General features: G+C 38.7%; 1 protein-coding gene across 1 annotated transcript; it reads right to left on the bottom strand.

Annotated features, from left to right (window-relative positions):
- Positions 1-756: 756 nt before the first annotated feature.
- On the bottom strand, positions 757-5,992 carry lum (lumican). Its single transcript, XM_084710707.1, has 3 exons — positions 5,832-5,992; positions 3,282-4,160; positions 757-2,272 (listed from the first exon to the last, which is right to left on the bottom strand). Exons 2-3 carry the CDS (start codon positions 4,153-4,155, stop codon positions 2,118-2,120), a joined length of 1,029 nt encoding a protein of 342 aa, XP_084566833.1. The 5' UTR covers positions 4,156-4,160; positions 5,832-5,992; the 3' UTR covers positions 757-2,117.
- Positions 5,993-21,428: the final 15,436 nt, after the last annotated feature.

The following is a 21,428-nucleotide window of genomic DNA, read 5'->3' as shown; positions in this document are numbered from 1 at the left end:
GGATTTTTTGGTGATTGTTTGTAAATGTACCATTCAAAGTTGGTCCCTCCTCCCCGGCTCACTGAACGAGAGAGACGGCAGCAGAATTTGTTGAGAGAGCTAGAGAGTGAATGAAGTGAGGAGTGCCATCAGTGAGAACAAAGCAGTGAATCAGAGAAACAAAATGTCATTTTCTGATTGTTTTATAGCAGTTAAACGAACAGGCCCACACCTCTGCACTCTGCCGGATTTTGTGTGAATGCACCTGAAGTGAACCTTCATCCTGTTGCTGTTTCCTCAGTCTGCTCTGTGTGTGTGTGTGTGTGTGTGTGTGTGTGTGTGTGTGTGTGTGTGTGTGTGTGTGTGTGTGTATCTCTTTCTGCGGCTCTCACAGACAGAGAGCAAAGGGGAAGGAGACAATGTGCTGTAACAGTCGGTTGCTACGTTTTTATAGTGTCCTGACCTCAAAAATATGCGCTGTTATTAGGTGGGAAACAGCAAATAATGAGAAAATAAGAAAATACAGGCAGAGGGCAGGATCTCTGCAGATACAGCCATCAACACACAATAGTTATATAACTCTGTACATTGTTTTTAAGACAATCCTGCAAAGTATTTCTTAGCACAATGTTTTATCAGCAATATAGAAGGCAATGCTCAGAGTTAATTTGGCCATATTCAGCTTACATTTATTCTGAGTCAGATAAGATGGCTTTATCAATTTGTTTTTCAGTACAAAATTAATTACAGCAGGCTTAAAAAGCGATATCATACAAATATGTTGGAAATATATTTTATTCATCTATGTTTGGTTTGCTCACAGTTAATCCAAGTTCAAATCCAGTTACTGAGTCAAAGGCCACAAAAGAAATCACGATAAAATTAAAAATTGCCTAAACAATATGGGATATTCTAATAACATAACTTCAGTCAACATGACACTTCTGCCAAGTTGACTTTGTTTTGGTAAGAAGCAAACATGGTAAACAACAATGTAAACAATGAAAGCACCTTAACTGCAAAAGCTGTAGTTTATTATCAAAGAATGGTACCATTGGTTGCATGCAAGTAATGCAAATGTTGTATACAAATCAGCAATGCGCATGACAGTGGACAGCTAGGAGAAAAGTAAAGAAACAATTTGACTTGTGATTTCAAGAAAACATCATCTCAAGGTTTAACTGAGCAAAGTCATTTCAAAGATAATACCAGTGTATTTTAATTATGTGTCATTTTTCTGCTTTTCAACACCAAGTACTTCAGAAACACTTAAGTCCTACTTAAGGTGGGATTAAAGTTGGCTTAAAGAATTGTTTCTAAACAGAAATGGAAATTTCTTACTTGTGTATAATATAGTTGGCACTATTTGAATATGAAGAGGGCATACGATTGCTAACAAGAGTAAGTAACACTGGTATTTTCCTCAAAACCACTTCATTCAAGATGTTGAAAATGACTGCTATGTAACTGCTTTTTTTACATTTCTTCATCATTTATACACTAAAATCTGAGTACGCAGTCCTTATTCGCTGGTCCTTTGCACAGCAATGGATTAATTATTGTACCCACATTATATTATACGTGCTAAACATTGGAACATACAAGACAGACAACAAAATGACACTACAATTGACTTAAGACATTGGAGTCAAAGTTTTCTCCACTGTGTATGTATTCAATATAAAATGCAAGTTTGGAATGTTTTAAGTGTGTGTTTTACTATGACTTTTTCAATCATAGATTTTTTTTCTTAGATTTTTTTATTTTCTTTTCTTAATTTTTTTTGCCTTCATGTTTATATCAACAATGAGAATATTATTTCACGGCTAGAGCCAAATATTTTGAACACTTGTTTGATTCTTGAAGATATTTAACAATTTGATTGAATTTTTTGCAAGATATGTTGCAAAATTATCTCAAATTGTATGCCAAATTTGCCCAGCTCTTGATTGATTGAAAATAAATTTAGTTTGGGAAGATGCCATTACACTAGCTCAGATTTGCATACTACTTATGTGCAAAGACGTGCGTACTATGAAAGGACGACATTTGGAAGAAGGCTTTGGGCTGAGCTGTGCATTCGTAATCGAAAGGGAGGGTGGGGTTGGGGGGTGGGGTCATAGATTTGAGGGACGTCCTTATTCAAACATGATATCTGAAGCTGCGCGCAGGCAGTTGGAGGTGTCATGGGGCATGCTGCTGTGTGTGATGTTGTTGGCGTCCAGACGCAGATGCTTCAGGTGGGAGAAGTTTGTGGGACTGACATACTTGCAGAAACTTGTCAGGTCAAACTCTACAAAGAATCAAAAATGGAGACAAAGGTTATGAATAAGAAGACAACAAAACACACAATATATTATGTACCTTCCCACCCCCTTATACTTGAAGGTACCCTGTGTAGTTTTTGACCACTAGTAGGCACTGTGGAGAACTGTCTTTACAAGATGCTCCCGGTTTTGTTTTTTACACATGCACTGTGGTTTCACACACTTGGTCTTGAGACTGTAGGTCTTGTCTTGGAATCCCCAGTCTACTGTCTACTGTCTACTGCAATATTATATATATATGAAGCTGGGCATACACTGTACCATTTTTTAAATATTGTTTAAGTCCAATTTTGAGTAAAAGTCAATGCCAAATCTCACAATTTATGTGCTCTCTGTATGGTCCAGTTATGACACACTGTATGTGTAAAATGCTAAATAAAATGACCCATTGCCCTTTAGGACTGTTCTGGCTGTTGACCATTGTCAACACATTTGCTTCATAGCTCCAAGGCAGGAAGAAGTTTGTTTGCTAGCAATAATACTAACAAGGCAGAAAGGCACTGCCTTGATCATCTGTGCCATGCATTCTGTGTGCCAAAACTTATTAAAAAATAGCATCAATTGCAGATGGCTAGGAAGACTCGGCCAGTATGGCTTGTCCATTTTGCAGAGAGAATTGGAGGTAAGCTAGCTATATTTTATTGTCCATATTTCCCAACTACATTACACGTTGCGTTACCATGGCAAATGCAGTGATAGCTCTGTTTTAACTGTGCAAGAGCCTGACAACGACTAACCAATATTTCTGACATGCAATGAACATTCAGTGGCTGCACAGGAGCAGTTGATCAGCCCCCGCGCTACACTGCATGGCAAACAATGCCTGACAAAGCTGAAATTCGGTCAGACTCTGAAATAAGTCATGCAGCTTAAAAATTGGGTCAGGAACAGGCTCAAATTGTACAGGGTATGCTCAGCTTAAACAATTTAAGGACACAGAGTATCAATGAGTAAAGATTGACAGTTGCCACTCACTGTTGATCTCGTTGGCTTGGAGGTAGAGCTGCTCCAGCTGCTCGTTGATCTCAGGGATGGACTGCAGTTTGTTGAAAGACAGGTCCAGCTCCACCAGTGATGTCGTGTTGAACACTCCAGCCGGGAGTCCGGAGTCCACCAGCTTGTTGTGGGAGATCCTCAGGTACTGCAGTGCTGGAAGCTTGTTCAGGTATCCGGCTCCAACACCGTCGATGTCGTTGTAGTCAGCATAGAGGATTTCCAGTGAACTGGGGACTCCAGCTGGCAGCTTCTTCAGCTTGTTGTGGCTCACATCCAGGGACAGCAGCTTCTTTGGCCCTTTGAACGCCCCTGCAATGGCTTCGGAGGTGAGCTGATTGTGCTGGAGGTTGATGGAGGTCAGATTCTCCTTGTCGGTCAAGAGTCCGGAGGGAAACTTGGTCAACTTGTTGTTCATCATCTTCAGCTCATCGAGGGCCTTTGAGGGAGGAATGACTGGTTCTGTCAGGTTGTTGTGGCTGAAGAAGAGCTTCTCCAGGGCTGTAAGTTTGTCGATCGTACCCTTTGCTATCTTAGCATTGGTAATCTGGTTGTTGTCAAGCACCAGCCAGCGAAGTTCAGCAGTAACATTATCAAACACACCTGCCTTGATCTCTTCTATCTGGTTGTTCTGGAGGTACAGATACTTGATCCCTGTTGGGACTACGGGAACAAACTTCAGCTTGCGGTTGTCACAATACATGGCGCTGGGGAAGTTGATTGGGCACTCGCATTCTTGATTACAGTTGGGCCCTGATGGTCCAAGCATGGACCCGGGCTGGTAGTCGTAGTCATAATACTGGCACAGGGCCACACTGACCAATATGGCCAACAAGGGTGCACGGAGAGGAAACATGGCCTCTGGGGACAAAAGGAAAGGGGGAAACAGGCATAAATAGAGAGGTTAGAGGGGTCAAGAGCAACAAAATAATAACCATAAACACAAATGAGACATAAATAGGTTTGATTTGTTCAAGCTTGAGTAGAAAAATGGGCATTTTGATGATTTTAACTTGTCAGATCAGACAGAGAGGATTTATCAATAAATCAAGAAAACTGAAGGACAAAAGAACTATAAAACAACACTAGAACTTCCCAACAAGTAGGCTAACCACCGCTACCAAGGGTGCAGATCTCATTAAAATGGGGGGAACAGTGGTGAAATTTAGGCCTAGACTTATCTGTGAAGCAGAGCTGCCACCTCTAATTTGACTGCAGTTTGTGCCCATTGCATGAACTTTTACTACAAGCTGAGAGAAGTGGTTGATTTTAGCTCCACCTCCTGCGTTACTTTATGTTTACAAGGTGCATTATTAGAAGGTAGGTCAGCTCAGGTAGCTCTTTATGTGAATTATTGATATGAAAATACTGCTTCTGGCAGTCTGTACGTTGATGGACCAAACTCATTCAAAAGCAGGTATTTTATTCTAGGGGCATATTTTTGCACTATAACAACTTAAGTTACATCACTAAAACTCTTTTCTGATTCATTGATGGCACACACATCAGTGTCAGTGTAATAATGTTACTCAGTAACATTATTAAACGCATTGACTGGCTCGGCTGCACGGTGCTTGTTTTCACTAGACAAAAATGACGTATGTGGTTCATACCACTGAGCAGGATAGATGGGGGGTTTTAGGTTTGAATTATTATTGAATTAAATGTATATTTTTAATTACATAATTTATTTAAAAATAAGTAATTGTGGGGGCAACTGAATGATTTTTAGTAGTTGGGGCGGACATGTCCCCTCTGTTCTTCCCTGGGATCTACGCCCAAGCCCCCTACATACACCACATCTCCACACCCACTCCCTAAAGTATTATATAATCGGACAAGAGTTCATGTCAACTGATTGAGTCCTAGATTCCTTGATTCAATTATCTGTGTCGAGCCACATCATTACAGCTGCAGCTTGAACCAAACTGCTCCACTTCATTTATCAACTCTGATGGTTAGGATACATTTCTGTGTAAACCAATGGGAGAAGTAATGCAACACAGATGTTCCAAGAGTACACAATATACAGTATGTGCATACAGAAATGTCACACCAACCGTCAACATATGTTTTACGTTTGTAACACACAAAAAGTGTGTACGTAAGCAAACACATAGAGCAAGGAGCTAAGAGCAGACATATAAGGAGTTCAGGATCAAAATCAAGCCTGCAGACAATGCAAAAACCAGAGTGATTGATTCCAGACCCATGAAAAATGCAGGCAGGCACTGAATCCAAGTGCAACACATTGTTCTCCAAAGTCTAAAGTCACCAAAATCTATGAAAAAATCCTACAAAGGCACAGTAGATCTCTAAAAACATGTAAGATCTAAGATTTAATATAGTGTTGTTGGTTTTCTACCACTTATTTTTGTTCTATGCACTGGTATTCTTGTCCTCTATGCTGCAGCACTAGCCACTGCCCAAAAGCCTTGCAGTGACAGCTGATAATCCCATCCGGAAAACAGAAATAAAGAAGAATAATCAGACAGGAAATCACAAATCCATGCACTCCATATGCAAGCTTACCTGAGGTTCTCTCTCTTCGTGTGCGTGGGGTGGAGGGCCAGTAGGTAAGAACAGTGTGGTGTTCAAAAACTGGAAGTCTCTGGAGAAAAACACAAGAGGGAAAGAAGGAGAGAGGGGGAGGAGAGAGAGAGAGAAGGGAAGATGGAGAAACAGAGAGGAGGGGGGAGGCTTCTTCTGCAGACTGGAGTCAGGTCGTCACATAAATTGAAGGTGTCATCAGTATGTCTGGGGGAGCATCATCCAAATAGTGCTGTTGACTAACCTGGAGCAGGTGCAACTAACAACAGGCATGTTACACCACATAAAGCTAAAAAATATATGCTGTAAATACTGCCTCCACCCTCTATAACCTTTACAAACCCACAGCTTCTAGTGCATTCTGGTGGTTGTCCTTCAAACAACACAACAAGCAAAAACTCAAGTCAAAGTTGGGTTGGCTGTTTTTGGAAAAATCAAAAGAGTAAGAGAAGTTACATGTGGAAAAATGTGAAAATGATCTCTGGCAGACATTTAACCCAGACGCCAGTTACGAAGAAGAATAAATTCAGCTGCTGTACCTCTTGAGCCGTGAATAAGGCTTTGGAAAATCTGACAAAAAGGTTATGAGACGGCCAGAGAAGACTTGCATAACACTTGACGCAAACATTTCTTCTCCCCTGTTTTCGACCAAAGCCATGGCACTGTAACTGCAGGTGAAAGTTGATCCAATTGATCCCATATGTCTTTGCAATGAATTATTCTACTTTTCTTCTTCTCCACAAGTCCTGCAGTCACCCAATGTGTTATATACTTGTGCAAATAGAGTTAGGGTTAGGGTTATACACTAATACAAATATAGTCAGGGTTAGGGTTATGCACTTTTTACAGCTCGAGTTCAGGTTAGGGTTATATATTTATACAAATATAGTTAAGGTCATATTTTTATACAAACAGAGACGAATTAATACAATGGACCAGGGCAGTGGTGTTCTAGTTATCTGATGGGTGCAGTTGAGGGAGGAGGGCTGGGGGAGATACACAGCCAAATGTTTCTCCCATTTGTTGGTGGACGTCCATCACACCATCAAAACATGCCGGGAAATGACGCCTGGATTTAATTGGTCGCAGTGCAGGTCTGTTACTCTACTCACATACCATTGTTAGAGATCATCTTGGACGAGTTTCTCATGTGTGGAAAACTTTCATACCTCACATTCTAACTCAAGAGATCTGATTTCACAAGATACGTAAGAAAAACAAAAAAGCAATTTGACTAAATTTGAGTCACCCCACTGCCATTTTACAGGTTTTATATCCTTGCTTACATCTGTGAGCTTGTTTGAACCATTAAATATTTTTTTCTTTTCTCTCTTTCTTTTAATCAACTCATGCATTTGCAAGAAATTCCATTAATGAGGGTTTTTTTTTCTTTATCAGTTGGGGGCTTAATTATGTAGCTTTAGCCACTTGGATTTGCTAATATATTGTTCACCAAATCTTTCACTTTTACTTTTGCCATTGTATTATTTTGAAATCTTATTAAACCGGGTGCAATGGCTAAGAATTTGATGCAGCACATGACTTGGACTCGAGTCAGATTTGATGACTTTAGACCTAACTTGACAAAAATCAACAAAGACTTGAACTTTAACACCACTGACTTTTATTTTCACTTGCACTTGTGCTTTTTGACTTGAACATACTTCCACCCTTAATTTCCCATATTCACTTTGTTTGAACAAATCCGACAGCATCCAATCAAGTTGCAGGAGAGAACAAACAATGAAGAACTAATGTTGCCAATGGGAAAAAATGATACCAAAGATAATTTTCTTAATGTACAAAACCTATGCAGTGGTCAACAAAAAAAACAAAATCGCAGTGCGAAGCTACTTCCAACTTTGTTCAACATTTGAAGCTACACACAGAATTATAAAATGCACCTAATATTAAAATAGTTAATAGTCAATAAGGCTGGAAATGGACTGTAAAATGTGGCCAATGTTAACAAAGTTTTTGAGCTAATGCTTAGCTAATGTTAGCTCAATAGCTAAGTAACTTTGTAAATCAATGAGGGTGGAAACTCACTGTTACATTATGAGGTTTAGGACACTAAAATAAAAAATTTAGAACTAGGGACTTGAGTGTGAAGACTTAAATATGAGATACAAAACAAAGACTTGGTTCCACTTCTGCACAGCACTGCAAGAAATTTGGTGAGTCATTTAATTTTCATGGCCTCCCACGTTTATTTTAGCCAGAGTACACAGATCGGGTGTAACAAAATGAAAGAGGACTGAGGCATGTAGGAAGAGTGAGGGTGGAGGGGTAAGGCTTGTGTTGATTGGCCCAAAGGATGCTGTTGTAAAGCTGTGTTTAGCAGACTCCCCTTACAAATTAAAGGACCGACTGCACAAACTGTGGGGTTAAAAAAACAAAGACTAGGGAATGTTCCTTTACTGTAGATGGTGTACTTTTCAGACATAGGAAAGGTGATTGGAAACGATATGAAGATCAGAACAAACTTCTTTTAAGCACACAAATACACAAAGCATCTCAAAGCCTCCAGAAGAAAAATCAGTCAGTCGCCTAAGCAAACTTACAGCATCTCAGATTTTTGTTCTGAGAAAAATGTCCTACAACTATTTCCTCCCTCTACAACATTCAGTCAAGCCCTATATTTCATTTCCCCCCCTTTTTTTATGTCTCTGTTTCTCTCTAACTTCAGAAATTTGTTTCTGAGGAAACAGATTAGACATAACTCACTTTTTTTTTTTTTACTCATCCGTGTGTCAGTTTGACATTCAGCGATGGATGACCTTAGAGTCACAGTAGATGCCTCAAATGCCATGTGAGCAAGTCATTAGTGTTGCTGGGTCAATAGTTTAGAGCCCCTTAAAAATAACTTCACACATGTACAGTACTCAATCAACTGAGAAACAATGAAGGTGTTCAACATGTATTAAACACATACCAATGGGTAGAGATAACTCATTTTTATCAAGTCCTATTTTGTAATTGTTTTCTGGCCTCATGTGAACAAAACAAACCAAAGTGTAGTGACACTGGATTTATTTATCGTCAACTTTAATGTCATTGCTGCTATATGCACCAGACATAGAAGATCAAAATGTTGTTTCTCTCAGACCACAAGTACTAAAACAAAACAATGACAGTTGAAATAGGATAGACAAAATACTAAAAATATTTCAGAGGTTAAAGCAAAAGTGTGAATGCTGTAGTGAAAATGGCATGCACATAATATGCCATCGACAGGATGAATAATACAGCAGTGTTTTGTAGTGTTCTGTACAAAGTGCATAGTGCTGATTGTGGGCGTGTTCGTGTGTGCGTATATGTTTGTAGAAAAGAAGTTCTCATGGCTGCTGCTGTGTGACTGTGTGGGATGGTAAGTTACAGTCCAGATGTTTTGGAGGCAGAGAGGACAGAGTTCGGCTTCCTGATACCCTGACGTATAAAGCAAACATGCATGCATTAGTCAGACCTTCTTACAGAGTTTCTTATAGAGCTGATCCTTGAGTGCCATGGTCCAGCTGATCTTTGGTCCTCTGTGAGAAATATATAAATAAGAGAGTAAATCCTGGGTTGAAACTGCTTATAGCAGAAAAGTCTTCTAATGCTGTCCACATTATTTTTAAGTGAGCAGTATAGTTTGGAAATAGCTGCATAAATGATTCATTCTTTATGATATGGCTCTCTGGCAGTACTTTTTAATTGGAAGTACTTTTAATTCCACTGAGAATCAACCCTCCATTCTGTAGCTTTCAGCTCACTCATTTTAAAAGGCTGCTCTTGGGCAACTAAAACAGCGCTGAGTAATAAAATCATAGCAAGGCAGACTGGATCCAAAGCTAATGGTGCGTTTAAACAAGAACAAACTGTGGAGTCCATGTCTTCTATTATGTACAACTTGCTGGGGATTTAGGTCCTCTCTGCATGTATATGGATATTTTTGTTTTCCTCCACATTTTGGCATCTTGTCCGGTTTTCGGACAGTAAAACTGAGACTTTTGAAAAGTAAAATGAAGTGTGGGTCATGTGCCAGGAATGTGTTAGATCCCCATGCACCGTGGACCTTATTAGTCTCATTAGTGCATTGACCCTACTCTTTCACATCAATATGGCTGCTGTGAAGAAGGTGCATTCCATGAGTCACCAGGGGAGAGAATGGACAGATGTGTGACACATGGCATTGCAAAATCTTTCTCAACACATGGGAGGTACCTGCTATTTTGGATAATTGCCAATTCACCCTAGATTTCGCCCTGACCAGCCAGTCAGAGTTAATCCTGCAGTGGCTCCATATAATTTAGAGGAACTAATTGAAAAATTGTGCACACATTGTTCATTTAAACCTGCATTCATAGAACATTTAGCCACTTGGGAACAAGATGTGAACACTAGACTGGCATATTATCACCTTATAAAGTTGTTGTGGTGAATAGTTGCCCATTTACACATTCGAACTAGGCAGGTAGTGTTGTTTTTTTTTTCTCGTTGCTAATAAAGCTATTTACTACTGCTGCAGCAGTTGATGAGAACAGTGAGACTGAACTAAAACAGTAAAGTTGTGGGCCATAAAACCAAAAACGATGACGTTAAAAATGCTAAAATGCGTCATAGAGCTGAGGTCAACTGCAGAGCTGGGTGATAGTAACAGCAACTTTCACACATTTGATCCATTATCAACAAACTATTGATTAGAGGAGTCACTAATGTATGTGCACAAATGATCAAAAAGTAACTCTGTGTACTTTCAGCCCTTAAGCGAAGAATTGATAAACCAAATGCTGCATGAAGCAGCTTTCCACTGTTCCAGACACACTTCACATTTGTACCCCTCATCAGAAAATTGCCCAAAACATTTATTTCTTTGAGGTCTGGTGTGTTTTTACCTCTGTTACTGGCAGTGTTATTGTGTTAACCCAGACTTAAGCTGTTCCAGACTGTTTGTAGAGTGGAGGCTGGAAAACAGACATTTTGTCATTATGCTTAGTCACTGTGCTTCTTCTTCCTGAATGTGTTGATGTCTGCCGTATGCTCTCATATCCTTTCCATTAGGCCAGATGGCAGACACTGGCTTTCAACACTGTTTTCCTAATAATTTATTTGTACTTAACTGTAACTTGTTTAATTTCCCTGCAGTCACGCCAAGCAATGAATTATATTAGAACATAAATTTATGGATAGCAGAAACATTGTCTTGGATTTTCTTTTTAATGACGTTTTCTGACATAGTACATGTAGAATGGACAGATAACTGTAACAACTCTGGAAGGTTGAGACTCTGGTGCAGAGAAACACACAGGAGGCAGAGTGAGGTTCAAACAAAAATCACTGTCTTTACTAGAGTCCAAAAAGGCAAACAAAAACAAACAGGAAAAAAGGCACAATACTAAAATCCTATAAACAGGCAAAGTCCAAACAAAACCACGGAACCTAACACAGCAAAAGCTAGAAGCAGCATCACTGACAACAAAGACAATCTGGCAAAGACATGTGGAGCTGGTGGGGGTATAAATACACAGGGATGGCAAGGAGGGTAATCAGGGGCAGGTGAGTAAGTGGCCTCAGGTGTGGTTGATGAGAGGCGGGAAAACACAGGAAACTGAAAAGACACAAGAGGCAGCGTTACAAAATAAAACAGGAAATAACATGATGAAAACCAGAATGTTACAATAACACACAAGATATGGAAGAATAACAAGATACAGATGTTCCCTATACATTTTTCTTCTTGGACCCACATATGTTTGACCCACCATTTGTACTATCTGCCACAGAGTGGCTGGTATTGTTTTCAACTTGTAAGTGCATGTGTGTGTCATCACAGCAAAAATGTGGTCCTGGAGACACCTTCTGTAGTGGGAACAGAAGCTGTTTTGATTACTTTCCCAAGTGTTTACATGTCTGTCTGTGGATAGCGATGCAGTCACAAAACTCTGTGCAGTGTGTGCAGTTGAGATCAAAATGAAGGCTGAGTCTGGAGATGGGTGTGGTCTGAGCAAGGGTGCTGAAAGTAGGGGAATAGGAAGAAGGGAAGGGACCATTTTCCCCTACTTTACATCCCTCGTCCACATTCATTTGAAGTCATGGATCACTCTATCCCATTTTTGATAATTTCTCTAAGACATTAGGTAAAATTTGACCTTATCTATGTATGTGTTTGTGTGTCATCATGACAAAATGTGGTCCTGGAGACACCCACTGTAGCAGGAAGTACCACAAACGCTGTTTTGAGTACTTTACATGGTGCTTACATGTCTGTCTGTGGACAGAGATGCAGTCACGAAACTTTGCAGATGTGTAGTTGAGATCAAAATGAAGGCTGAGTTCGAAGATGGGCGCGGTCCAAGCAAGTAGTGGGGTAGGAAATAAGTCAAGGAGCCATTGCCCCCCAATTTACACCCCTGGTCCACATTACTCATTTGTCAAAACGTGGTCCTTGAAACACCTACTGTAGTGGTAACACAGAAGGGGTTTATGTGTCTGTCTGTGGACAGATAATTGCAATGACATAGCGCCACAACCGAGTAAGTTTCAATCATAAAACTTCACAAGTCTTTAGTTTAGATCAAGGGGTTCTGGCAGTGGAAGTAGGAGGGAGGAAATAGGGAAGGGACCATTGCTCCTATCCACTCTACACCCTTGGTCCAAATTTGTTTTAGGTCTCGGATCACTGTGTCCCCTTTTAAATTATTTCTGTCCACTCTAAGACTTTAGTAAAAATTTCTGTGTGTCTGTCATCATGGCAAAATGTTGACCTTGAGAAAACTACTGAAATGGAAAGTGCCAAAAAAGCTGCAAGATGCAGTCATAAACCTGTACTTGTATAATAATGTAGTAATGGACACTGGGCACTCCTGGGTTGGTACAGCAACATGTTGACTGGTGTCGCAGCTGGTGTGATCCCATTGTAAGATGGTCTCTAGTTTTTCATTCTTCATTTTTTTTTCTTTCAAAAGTTAAAGTGGTATTCAACCAAATCAGTTTGCAGACCCTTTCTTTCATTCTTTCTTTTGACCTCTGTGTGTTTATCAGTTGCAAGCTGTTTCATTAATATGTCAAAGAAGGCCTGCACTTAACTAACCAAGACTGTAATGTTGCTGACATAAATTGCAGCTGTAATAAGTAATTTATTTCATATTGAATGCCAAAATGGCATGAGATTGGGAATCACAGTCTGCGGCTCTGTGCAGCTTTTGACTGCATTCAGTCTCGGTTAGTTGGTCTAAAAACAAACAACAATACAGAACACAGGGTGTCCTGGTTATAGACGCTGACCATGCAATTGCACAATATCATTTTATAAGCTCAATAAACAGGTTCTCCATGGTCATGAGTTAGAACAAAACACAAAACACAGTCCGCTTTTCTCATGTGGCCTCCTTTCTTTACAGTAAGTTCAGTGATTTGTAGAGTTTTTCCTCTTTTCCAGTATAGAAAAATGGGTATGCTCATGCCAACTTCTGATCATGATTTGAAATAACCAATAAACCAGGAAATATTGGTGTATCTTATAAAGCGGAGTTTGAGTATATTAATGTTGTGCTATTTAAAGGATATCATTTAATTTGAGCTATGTCCCAGAATTTCAATTAGTTGTTCATACTTGTGTACTTTACAGATGCAATGAACATGGCAATGGTCGTGGATATGCACAGTGTTTATTTCTCCAGGAGGTAAACTCCAGACAAAATCATAAAATAAAGGAAACCAGAGAATTCTTTCCACACACAATTCACATCGTGCCCTTCATCTGTACCAGAGTGTTTGTTTCTTTGAGGGTTGGTTGCCTTTAACTGAGTTCCTGGCAGCGGTTATATGCACTAAATTGAAGCCGTTCCAAACTGATCTTGTTGTGGAGGCTTGGAAACACACATTTAGACATTTTGCTCAGTCAGCCTGCTTCCCTCCCTCAAACGTGGCTTTTAACGCTGTTTTTCTCACAATTTATTTGTCCCGTTACAGTCGTTTTGTTGAGGTCCTTGCAAAATTGCCAAGTGATGGATGACATCCTTGAACAAAAAAGTCAGGTTTGGGTTTGTGAATAGTTATAAATCCACCATACTTCAAGTCTGATTATTGCCATTGTCTCTGCACAGATAAACAAGTATGTTCACAACAAAGCACTTTGTTACATGCTCCAATTAGACTTCTTTTTACTTTTTTGTTAACATACGGTATCAATCTATACAAGATGTACAACATGTAAGCAAAATATTGTTTCTAAAGACTGAAACATCTGGTAATAGCGTTTATCATTAATTGATAATTGTAATCAAGCCAAACAAAAGTCAGATATTCTGTAAATATAACTGAGATAGTTGTTATATTGGATAACTGTTAGCTAACCCCTTTCCCTGAGCAGCAGTTGGCAACTAATCTTAGCAACCATGGTGAGGCATTGCAGGTTTGTCATTCATTTGAATTTCTCCACATGCTGAAATGGCATGCATGGACGGACAGTGGAGGGTCATGTCTTTCTTATGTGTTTCCCAAACCAAAAATATGAGAGTAAAAGTGGAAGATATCTTAATCTTAAACAGTTTGTTTGTCTGCGCTAATGTATGACACTAGCATGTGTGGCTAGCTTCCTCTCAGACAGCATTATGTTACCCAATCACATCGGTTAGTCCTCATCGTAAAAGCTATGTTATAAGTGAAAATATACAATTTGAAAACATGCACACTGAGTAAAGCCACGTTGCTAATTAATTCTTGAGCTTGACCTCCCTTGTAACAACAAAGCTAAAACACATAATGCTTCAGTATAAACTTTAACAAAACGCAACATGAAAAAAACAGTTAATTGCATCTGACCTACCACTCTCGTTATTTAGTTAATTTCGTGAATCTTACTGTGCACACTGTTTCTCTTGACTGTCCGGCAATGTTACAACATTATCCTCAGCCTGTGAGAGCAGCCCACATGCTAACCTAAGAAATAAACACTAAAACAACATAAAACATGGCGAAACGTCCAGCTTTCAAGTTTGTGGTCGGTCACAGACAGCCAGAATTGAGCCATCCTCGGGCTTGAACTGTTACTGGCTGCAAAACCAGAAGGAAAAAAAGAAAACCATGAACATGACAGTTGTTTTGGTTGCTTTCCATCCCCTACGATTGGCTTGTCAGTTGCATGGTATTTCAAAATTGCAGCTATTGTGACAACCGTAGTATAGCAACTATATCCAATCAGAGCACAAATGTTTGTTGCCAGTTGTTCAAATTAACCTTTATCTTTTCTGCATTAGAAGGGGTTCCTTAAACAAAACATTGGCATCCAATAATTTTAACTTAAAGGTTTAACTGCATGACTTGCAGTACCAGTGAATCAGCACTGGATATATATCACAGATGAAACATAAAAGATAAAACTGGCACGTGTGGAAGTGCAGTGCAAACTATCTTCCCTGGATTTTTCTCCCTTGTCAACATCACACACAGACACATTCACGGATACACATAAAATATAGTAAAGAAAAAAAAAACTTTACGACTTAGACACACATGCACATGCTCTGACAGAGGTACACAGATGGAGATCCAAGCAAGCATATTAGCAAACAGGGATATTCTTGGACTTCTTGGCACAGACACACAGAGGCTTCTAATAAAATCTCAGACAGCACCCAGACACCACCTTCTGTTCCTACCATGTGGTAAGCACTGTGCTTAAAACACTCATCCCAGGCCAGGCCAAATGATTCTCTCACCTCGTCTCTCATGGGCTCACATGTGCAGGAGGAGAAGTAGACGAGACGATCAGCTTAGCTCAACAAACCTGTCTTCCCTTCATGTTTAAATCACCAGCCTGTATCACACCAACCACCTTTTCTTATAATCCCTTTAAGGAATTAAAGGCTGTAGTGTAAACTACACAAGATAAAGCCTATTGTTTTCATATAAAATGCCTTGTATACTGTAATTACGGGGCTTAACACGTCGCTGAGGTGTTGATAGGAGGATTTTATTGAGGAATTTAACATCATATTACAGGTAGTCAGGCACACTGTAAAAAATCCTGCTGAAGTTTAGTGGAATCAACTCATCTTTTCTCATTAATTTAACATTAATTTACAAGTTTTATTTATTCAAGTGAATAAAACTGAAAATTGCTAGTATTTATTTTCATAACACTTAAGAACTTATGAATACGAGTTCCGCCGTCTTTTCCATTTCAGTCAACTTAAAATTTTAAGGCAGCCCAGACACAAACATGTTGAGTTAAAACTATAATTTAAATATCTTGGAGTCAACCCAGGAGTTTAGTGGAATCAATTAATCTTTTTTTTTTATTAACTTAAAATACACAGGTTTTATATATTTAAGCTCATTAAAATTAAATATTTTAAGTTATTTATTGTCATAACACTTCAGAATGTGTAAACATGAGTTCTTATAAGTTGAAGCTTTATGACTGGAATGATGAGTTCAATCAACTCTAAAGAAACATGACCAGCATATTATGTATAATTAAACTCAATTTTCAGACCGAGAAAATGTAAAAAGAAATGTTTTTCTGTTTGTCAGTGTGACTTAAGAGTTGTTGGTTTAACTGAATACCTTAATTACAACTGAATTAATAACAAGTTTATGTGACTGGGAAAAATTTACTTGTTTTGAATCACTACAAACCTCAACTTGTCTTTTCAAATTCAGTTAATTCACAATTTTAAGCCATCATGGACACTCGCCTTTTTAAGTTAAAACAAATATTGGAGTAGCCTTAAGTCAGCCAGGGAGTTTAGTAGAATCAAACAATCTTTTATCATTAAGTTAATGTAAATATACAAGTTTAATTTATTACATTACAAAATGACCTTAATTCCTCTTTTCAGATTCAGTAAACTGAAATTTAAAAATTAAAATTTAAAACTTTTTAACAGTGTATCTAAAAATTGAATATCTTTGAGTCAATCTGAGCAACCTTATTAGATATATTAAGTCTTTGTCAGTGGGTTTTGTATTATTAATATGTGTCTGAAGAGTACATGTATTAGCCTTACACTAACCTTTTCATGTTAAAACAAATTGTTTATTTTTACAGTGCTAATATAAGCCATGTGTTTGTTTGTAGGTTACATTTGATTAAGTCTGGATTTGCAGATTGAGCTGATCTGCATCAATCTGTGACAGATCTTCTTTTCAGCAGGATCCCACCAGTCTTTCAAAATGGTAAAGCAGCTCAGGTTACTTTGGTTGCATAAGTGCACAAGGCAGGCACTTCACCTACACACACTCACATGTGAATACACACTAAGCTGCGAGTGTATGTGCAAATATGCTCTGAATTAAGTCGATGGAAACATTTTTACAGACAACTGCTTTTCTCCAAAACTGTTTCTTCTCAGGGTTTTTGCACATTAATTGAAACCTTGCAGACACACAAACGTCTCGGTCCGCACACGCACCAACACACATAAATACTGGCAACGGGCCTAAAGCAATAAGTCTAAGTGCTTATGGTCTAGAAGATAGACGTCTGTTCCGGAGATCAAGTTGCGCCCTGCTTATGCATGTGTGTGTGCGTCAGGGCGGAGAGACAGATAATAGAACGTGCTGTACTAATAACCACCACATGGGGGCAACAGTTTGAAGTACATTCATGTTGCTGTATTGAGCTGAGTCTGAGGTACTGGGATGAGTGCCAGCTCTCAAACACTGATGCTTTTCAGTATGTCCTTGTCAGAAAAAAGCAAAAAAAAAAAAACCCCAAAGACCCAAGTCATATCAGAGGGGGAGGATTTTGAGCCAGTTATAACTCTTAAATGTAGCTTCTTTTTTTGGGTTAACCTATTTGTATATTTTGTAATTTAACTCCACAAAGTTAGCATTTTATGTAAAAGAGGGAGTCCTAAAAGTGACAAATTTCAGTTTATTTTTCCAGTGGAGGTGATGAGAGAAAGGAATCTCATTTATACTTTTTCAGTCCTAACACATACATTGATTAATGTTTTTACCCACTCTATTTGATCTATTTGCTCCAGTTTCCTCCCAACATTTCCACCTTATCTCTCATTTTTATTGTTGCTGATATGAAAATGAGGAAGGATTGATTGATCAAGGTGCGGAGGTGACCGGGGACGGTACTAACACAGTTTGAGCTTCAGTAACTCAGTGGTTGCTCATGCTAGACTTCTCAAATTTTGATACATGGTACTCATATTTGGACAAAACAAGATATCGTATGTTCAAACTGATTAACTTAACTGTTTTTTGTTAACATACACTCATTTTGAAATTGATGCCTGTAACACGTTCCAAAAAAGTTAAGTCAGGAGCATGTTTACTACTGTGTTACATCACCATTTCTTTTAATAGCTCTCAGTAAATATTTGGGAACTGAGGACACTAATTGTTGAAGTTTTGAAAGTGAAATTCTTTCCCATTATTGCTTGATAAATGACTTAAGGTGCTCGACAGTCCGAGGTCTCTGTTGTTGTATTTTGTGCTCCATAACGCACCACACATTTTCAATAGGAGACAGGTCTGGACTGCAGGCAGGTCAGTCTAGTACCTGAACTCTTTTACTGTGAAGCCACACTGTTAATATGGGCAGAATGTGTCTTGGCATTGTCTTGCTGAAATTAGCAGGGACATCCCTGAAAAAGGCATCATCTGGATGGCTGCATATTGCTCTAAAATCTGTATGTACCTTCCAGTATCAATGGAGCTTTCACATATACTACAGTTAACCAAGCCGTGGACATTGACACCCCTTTATACCATCACAGATGCTGGCTTTTGAAGTTAAAGCTGGTAACAATCTGGATGGTCCTTTTCCTCTTAAGTCTTGACACGAGGTCTGTGATATTTCACAACAATCTGAAATGTGGACTCAACAGGCCACAGCATACTTTTCCACTTTGTGTCAGTCCATCTCAGATGAGCTCGGGCCCCGAAGAAGTCGGCAGTGATTCTGGATGTTGATGTGTGGCTTTCGCTTTGCATGTTAAAGTCTCAGCTTGCGTTTATAGATGCAACAGTTTTCCAAAGTGTTCCCGAGACAGTGTAGTATCCTTTATACAATTTTGTGGGTTTTTGATGCAGTTTTTAATGCAGTGCTGCCTGAGTGGGTCAAAGGTCACAGGCATTCAATGTTGGTTTTTCTCATTCTGTCCCTTCTTGCAGAGATTTCTCTGAATCTGTTAATGATTTTATGAACTGTAGACAGTGAAATCCCTAAATTCCTGCAGTTTGCACGGTTTTTCAAGTGGCTGATCACTGCATTCTGACGTTATTTATATTTTACAAAATGTCCCAACTTTTTTGGACTTTGGGTTGTACCTAACAATCTTTTTTTTTATCATAAAATCCACAATGTTGCTCACAGAGACACACCACCTCCTGTGAGCCCAAAAAGGAGATGGGAGTGCACAATATTGATGACATCCCTGCACCTCTTTTACGGTAGGTCAAGCTGATAGTGTTAAAACTAAACCAGTGTTATAACACTCCCCAGTCTCCCCAGTATCTAACATTAGTAATGACAAATAAGCATGTGGTAGGACTGAAGAAAAGCTGATTACCTCACCTTAATAATGTCTTCACTCCATTCATTATAGTAAAAAATGGTGAACAAACTACATTCTTATGTGCACTGATCATTAGATGGCGTACAACCTGCTTCCAGAGGCAGGAGTCTCAACCACGCTATGTCTCTATTTTTTCTTTAACCTAAATATTCCCATTACAGTCTCTTAAATGACTGAGGAATTATAAATCACTGGTGGCTCAGAGGCCAGAAATGGTCCTTGCGTAAATATTTCTTTACCTCGGTCCACAAAACCCATCAATATAAGCCAGAGGCTGCACAGGTTGCCTAAAGTTGATTTTTTTTAAACTTTCTTTAGACCCTCCACCAAACTGTTTTCACTCACCATGGGACCTGGATGTGTTTGTGCGATGGCTCACTGATTAACATTGTCTCCCCGCAGCATGTAAGTCTATTATCGAACCTGCTGGTGGGGAGTTTGCGTGGTCTCCATGTGTCAGTGTGATTTCCCCAGAGAGCTCCGGTTTCTTTCCTCAAACCGTAGACACGGAGGACTGGAGACTCTCAGCTGAATGCGTTGTCTGTTTATTTGTATATATAGATGCAATGTGTCCTGCAAATGTACAGTACATCTTGTTATGGACTGTACCCTGACTGTTGGCCAACACGTGCTGGGAATGACTCCAGCCCCCCAAACCCCTCCCAGATTAAGGGAATATAGAAAATGGATGGGAAACTGCACTTGGAACAAGAACTCTATGTCACCCAGTAGTAATATAATTCATTTTGTCATGAAAAATAGTTCCCAAAGCCTCAATGGGACTAAATGAATCATAAAAAACCCTCATTTTTATGTGTAGTTTGCAAAACTTGGGATTCTTTTTAATGCCATGTTAATTAAAGCCAAAAAAGTAGCACACCTATTTCTGCAAGTCTGACATTTGCCGCTCCATGAAATTTATATCCTGAGCCAATGAACCTGATAAATGGCCCCATTGTTATACTTTATTTTGTTCATGTTGGATGTGGAAGACGAATCCCAGGCTCTTTGACAGGAATACAGTCTCGACTGAATGTTCTAACATCTGTAATGTGACTTATTGTTACCAGATGAAAAGAAACCATCACTCTGATAAAAGAAACCAATATAAGGGTCAGATAAAAGTGAAACTGATTGATTGATTGTTGAGTTTTAAAGAGGCCAAAATATGTTTAAAAACAGATTCCTTTTTAAGTACTTTGTTATTTTAAAAAGCCTTATGAAAGACACCTTATGAAAGATCTGTTGAAATGTTGGAGCACTGTGATAAAAAGAAGTTTGGGAAACTCCTAAGTTCAAGGCAACTGTCTTCACAAAGTATTTGAGTTTTAATTCAAACTCATAAGTTGAAATAAATGTTAAAAAGTTTGCTGACCAATGATCTTTTAAGACAATTAACTTTTCTTCTTCGCATAAACATTCTGCATTTCCAAAATTGTTCACAATGAGCTGATTTGTCATTATTTGGGTGCTTTAAAATTAAATGGCTGCAATTGAAAATACAAAATTATCAACCACTATTCACTTTCACTTTAATGAATTTACTCAACAGTTCTTGAAATACATATATTTTGTTTCTGAAGGAAGTTTGATTTTAAACAAGAAAAGGTTATAGGTTGGGATTTCTTTCTTTCTTTCTTTCTTTCTTTCTTTCTTTCTTTCTTAATTAAGTTTGATTAAAAACTCAAAAAATATAGTGATGCCAACTCATTAAGTTTCTAAAGAGACTTGATCAGCACATTATCTATAAACAAACTGAATTTTCAAACTGAGGAAATGTAAAAAGGAATCAAATATGTTTTAATGTTTGTCAGCATGACTGAAGAGTTGGTTCAATTCAATATCTTAAGCTTATTGATCGTGTTTTCTTAAGTACAACTGAACAACTATATATCAAGTTGATTTGACTAGAAGAGTTTATAAACTACCTCAACTTGAAGAGACTTTTTTGAGTTAAAACAAACAAAATGTCTTTGAATCAACCGTGGTCACCTTACTGGACATTTCAACTCTTTGTCAGTGGGTTTTCTACCATTATTATGTTTATGAAGCACTT

This window comes from Lutjanus erythropterus, chromosome 22 (genome assembly GCF_056507025.1).
Source record: "Lutjanus erythropterus isolate fLutEry1 chromosome 22, fLutEry1.hap2, whole genome shotgun sequence".
Classification (NCBI taxonomy): Eukaryota; Metazoa; Chordata; class Actinopteri; order Lutjaniformes; family Lutjanidae; genus Lutjanus; species Lutjanus erythropterus.
The sequence above is the reverse complement of the archived record's forward strand: the minus strand, read 5'-3'. Positions and strand labels throughout refer to the sequence as shown.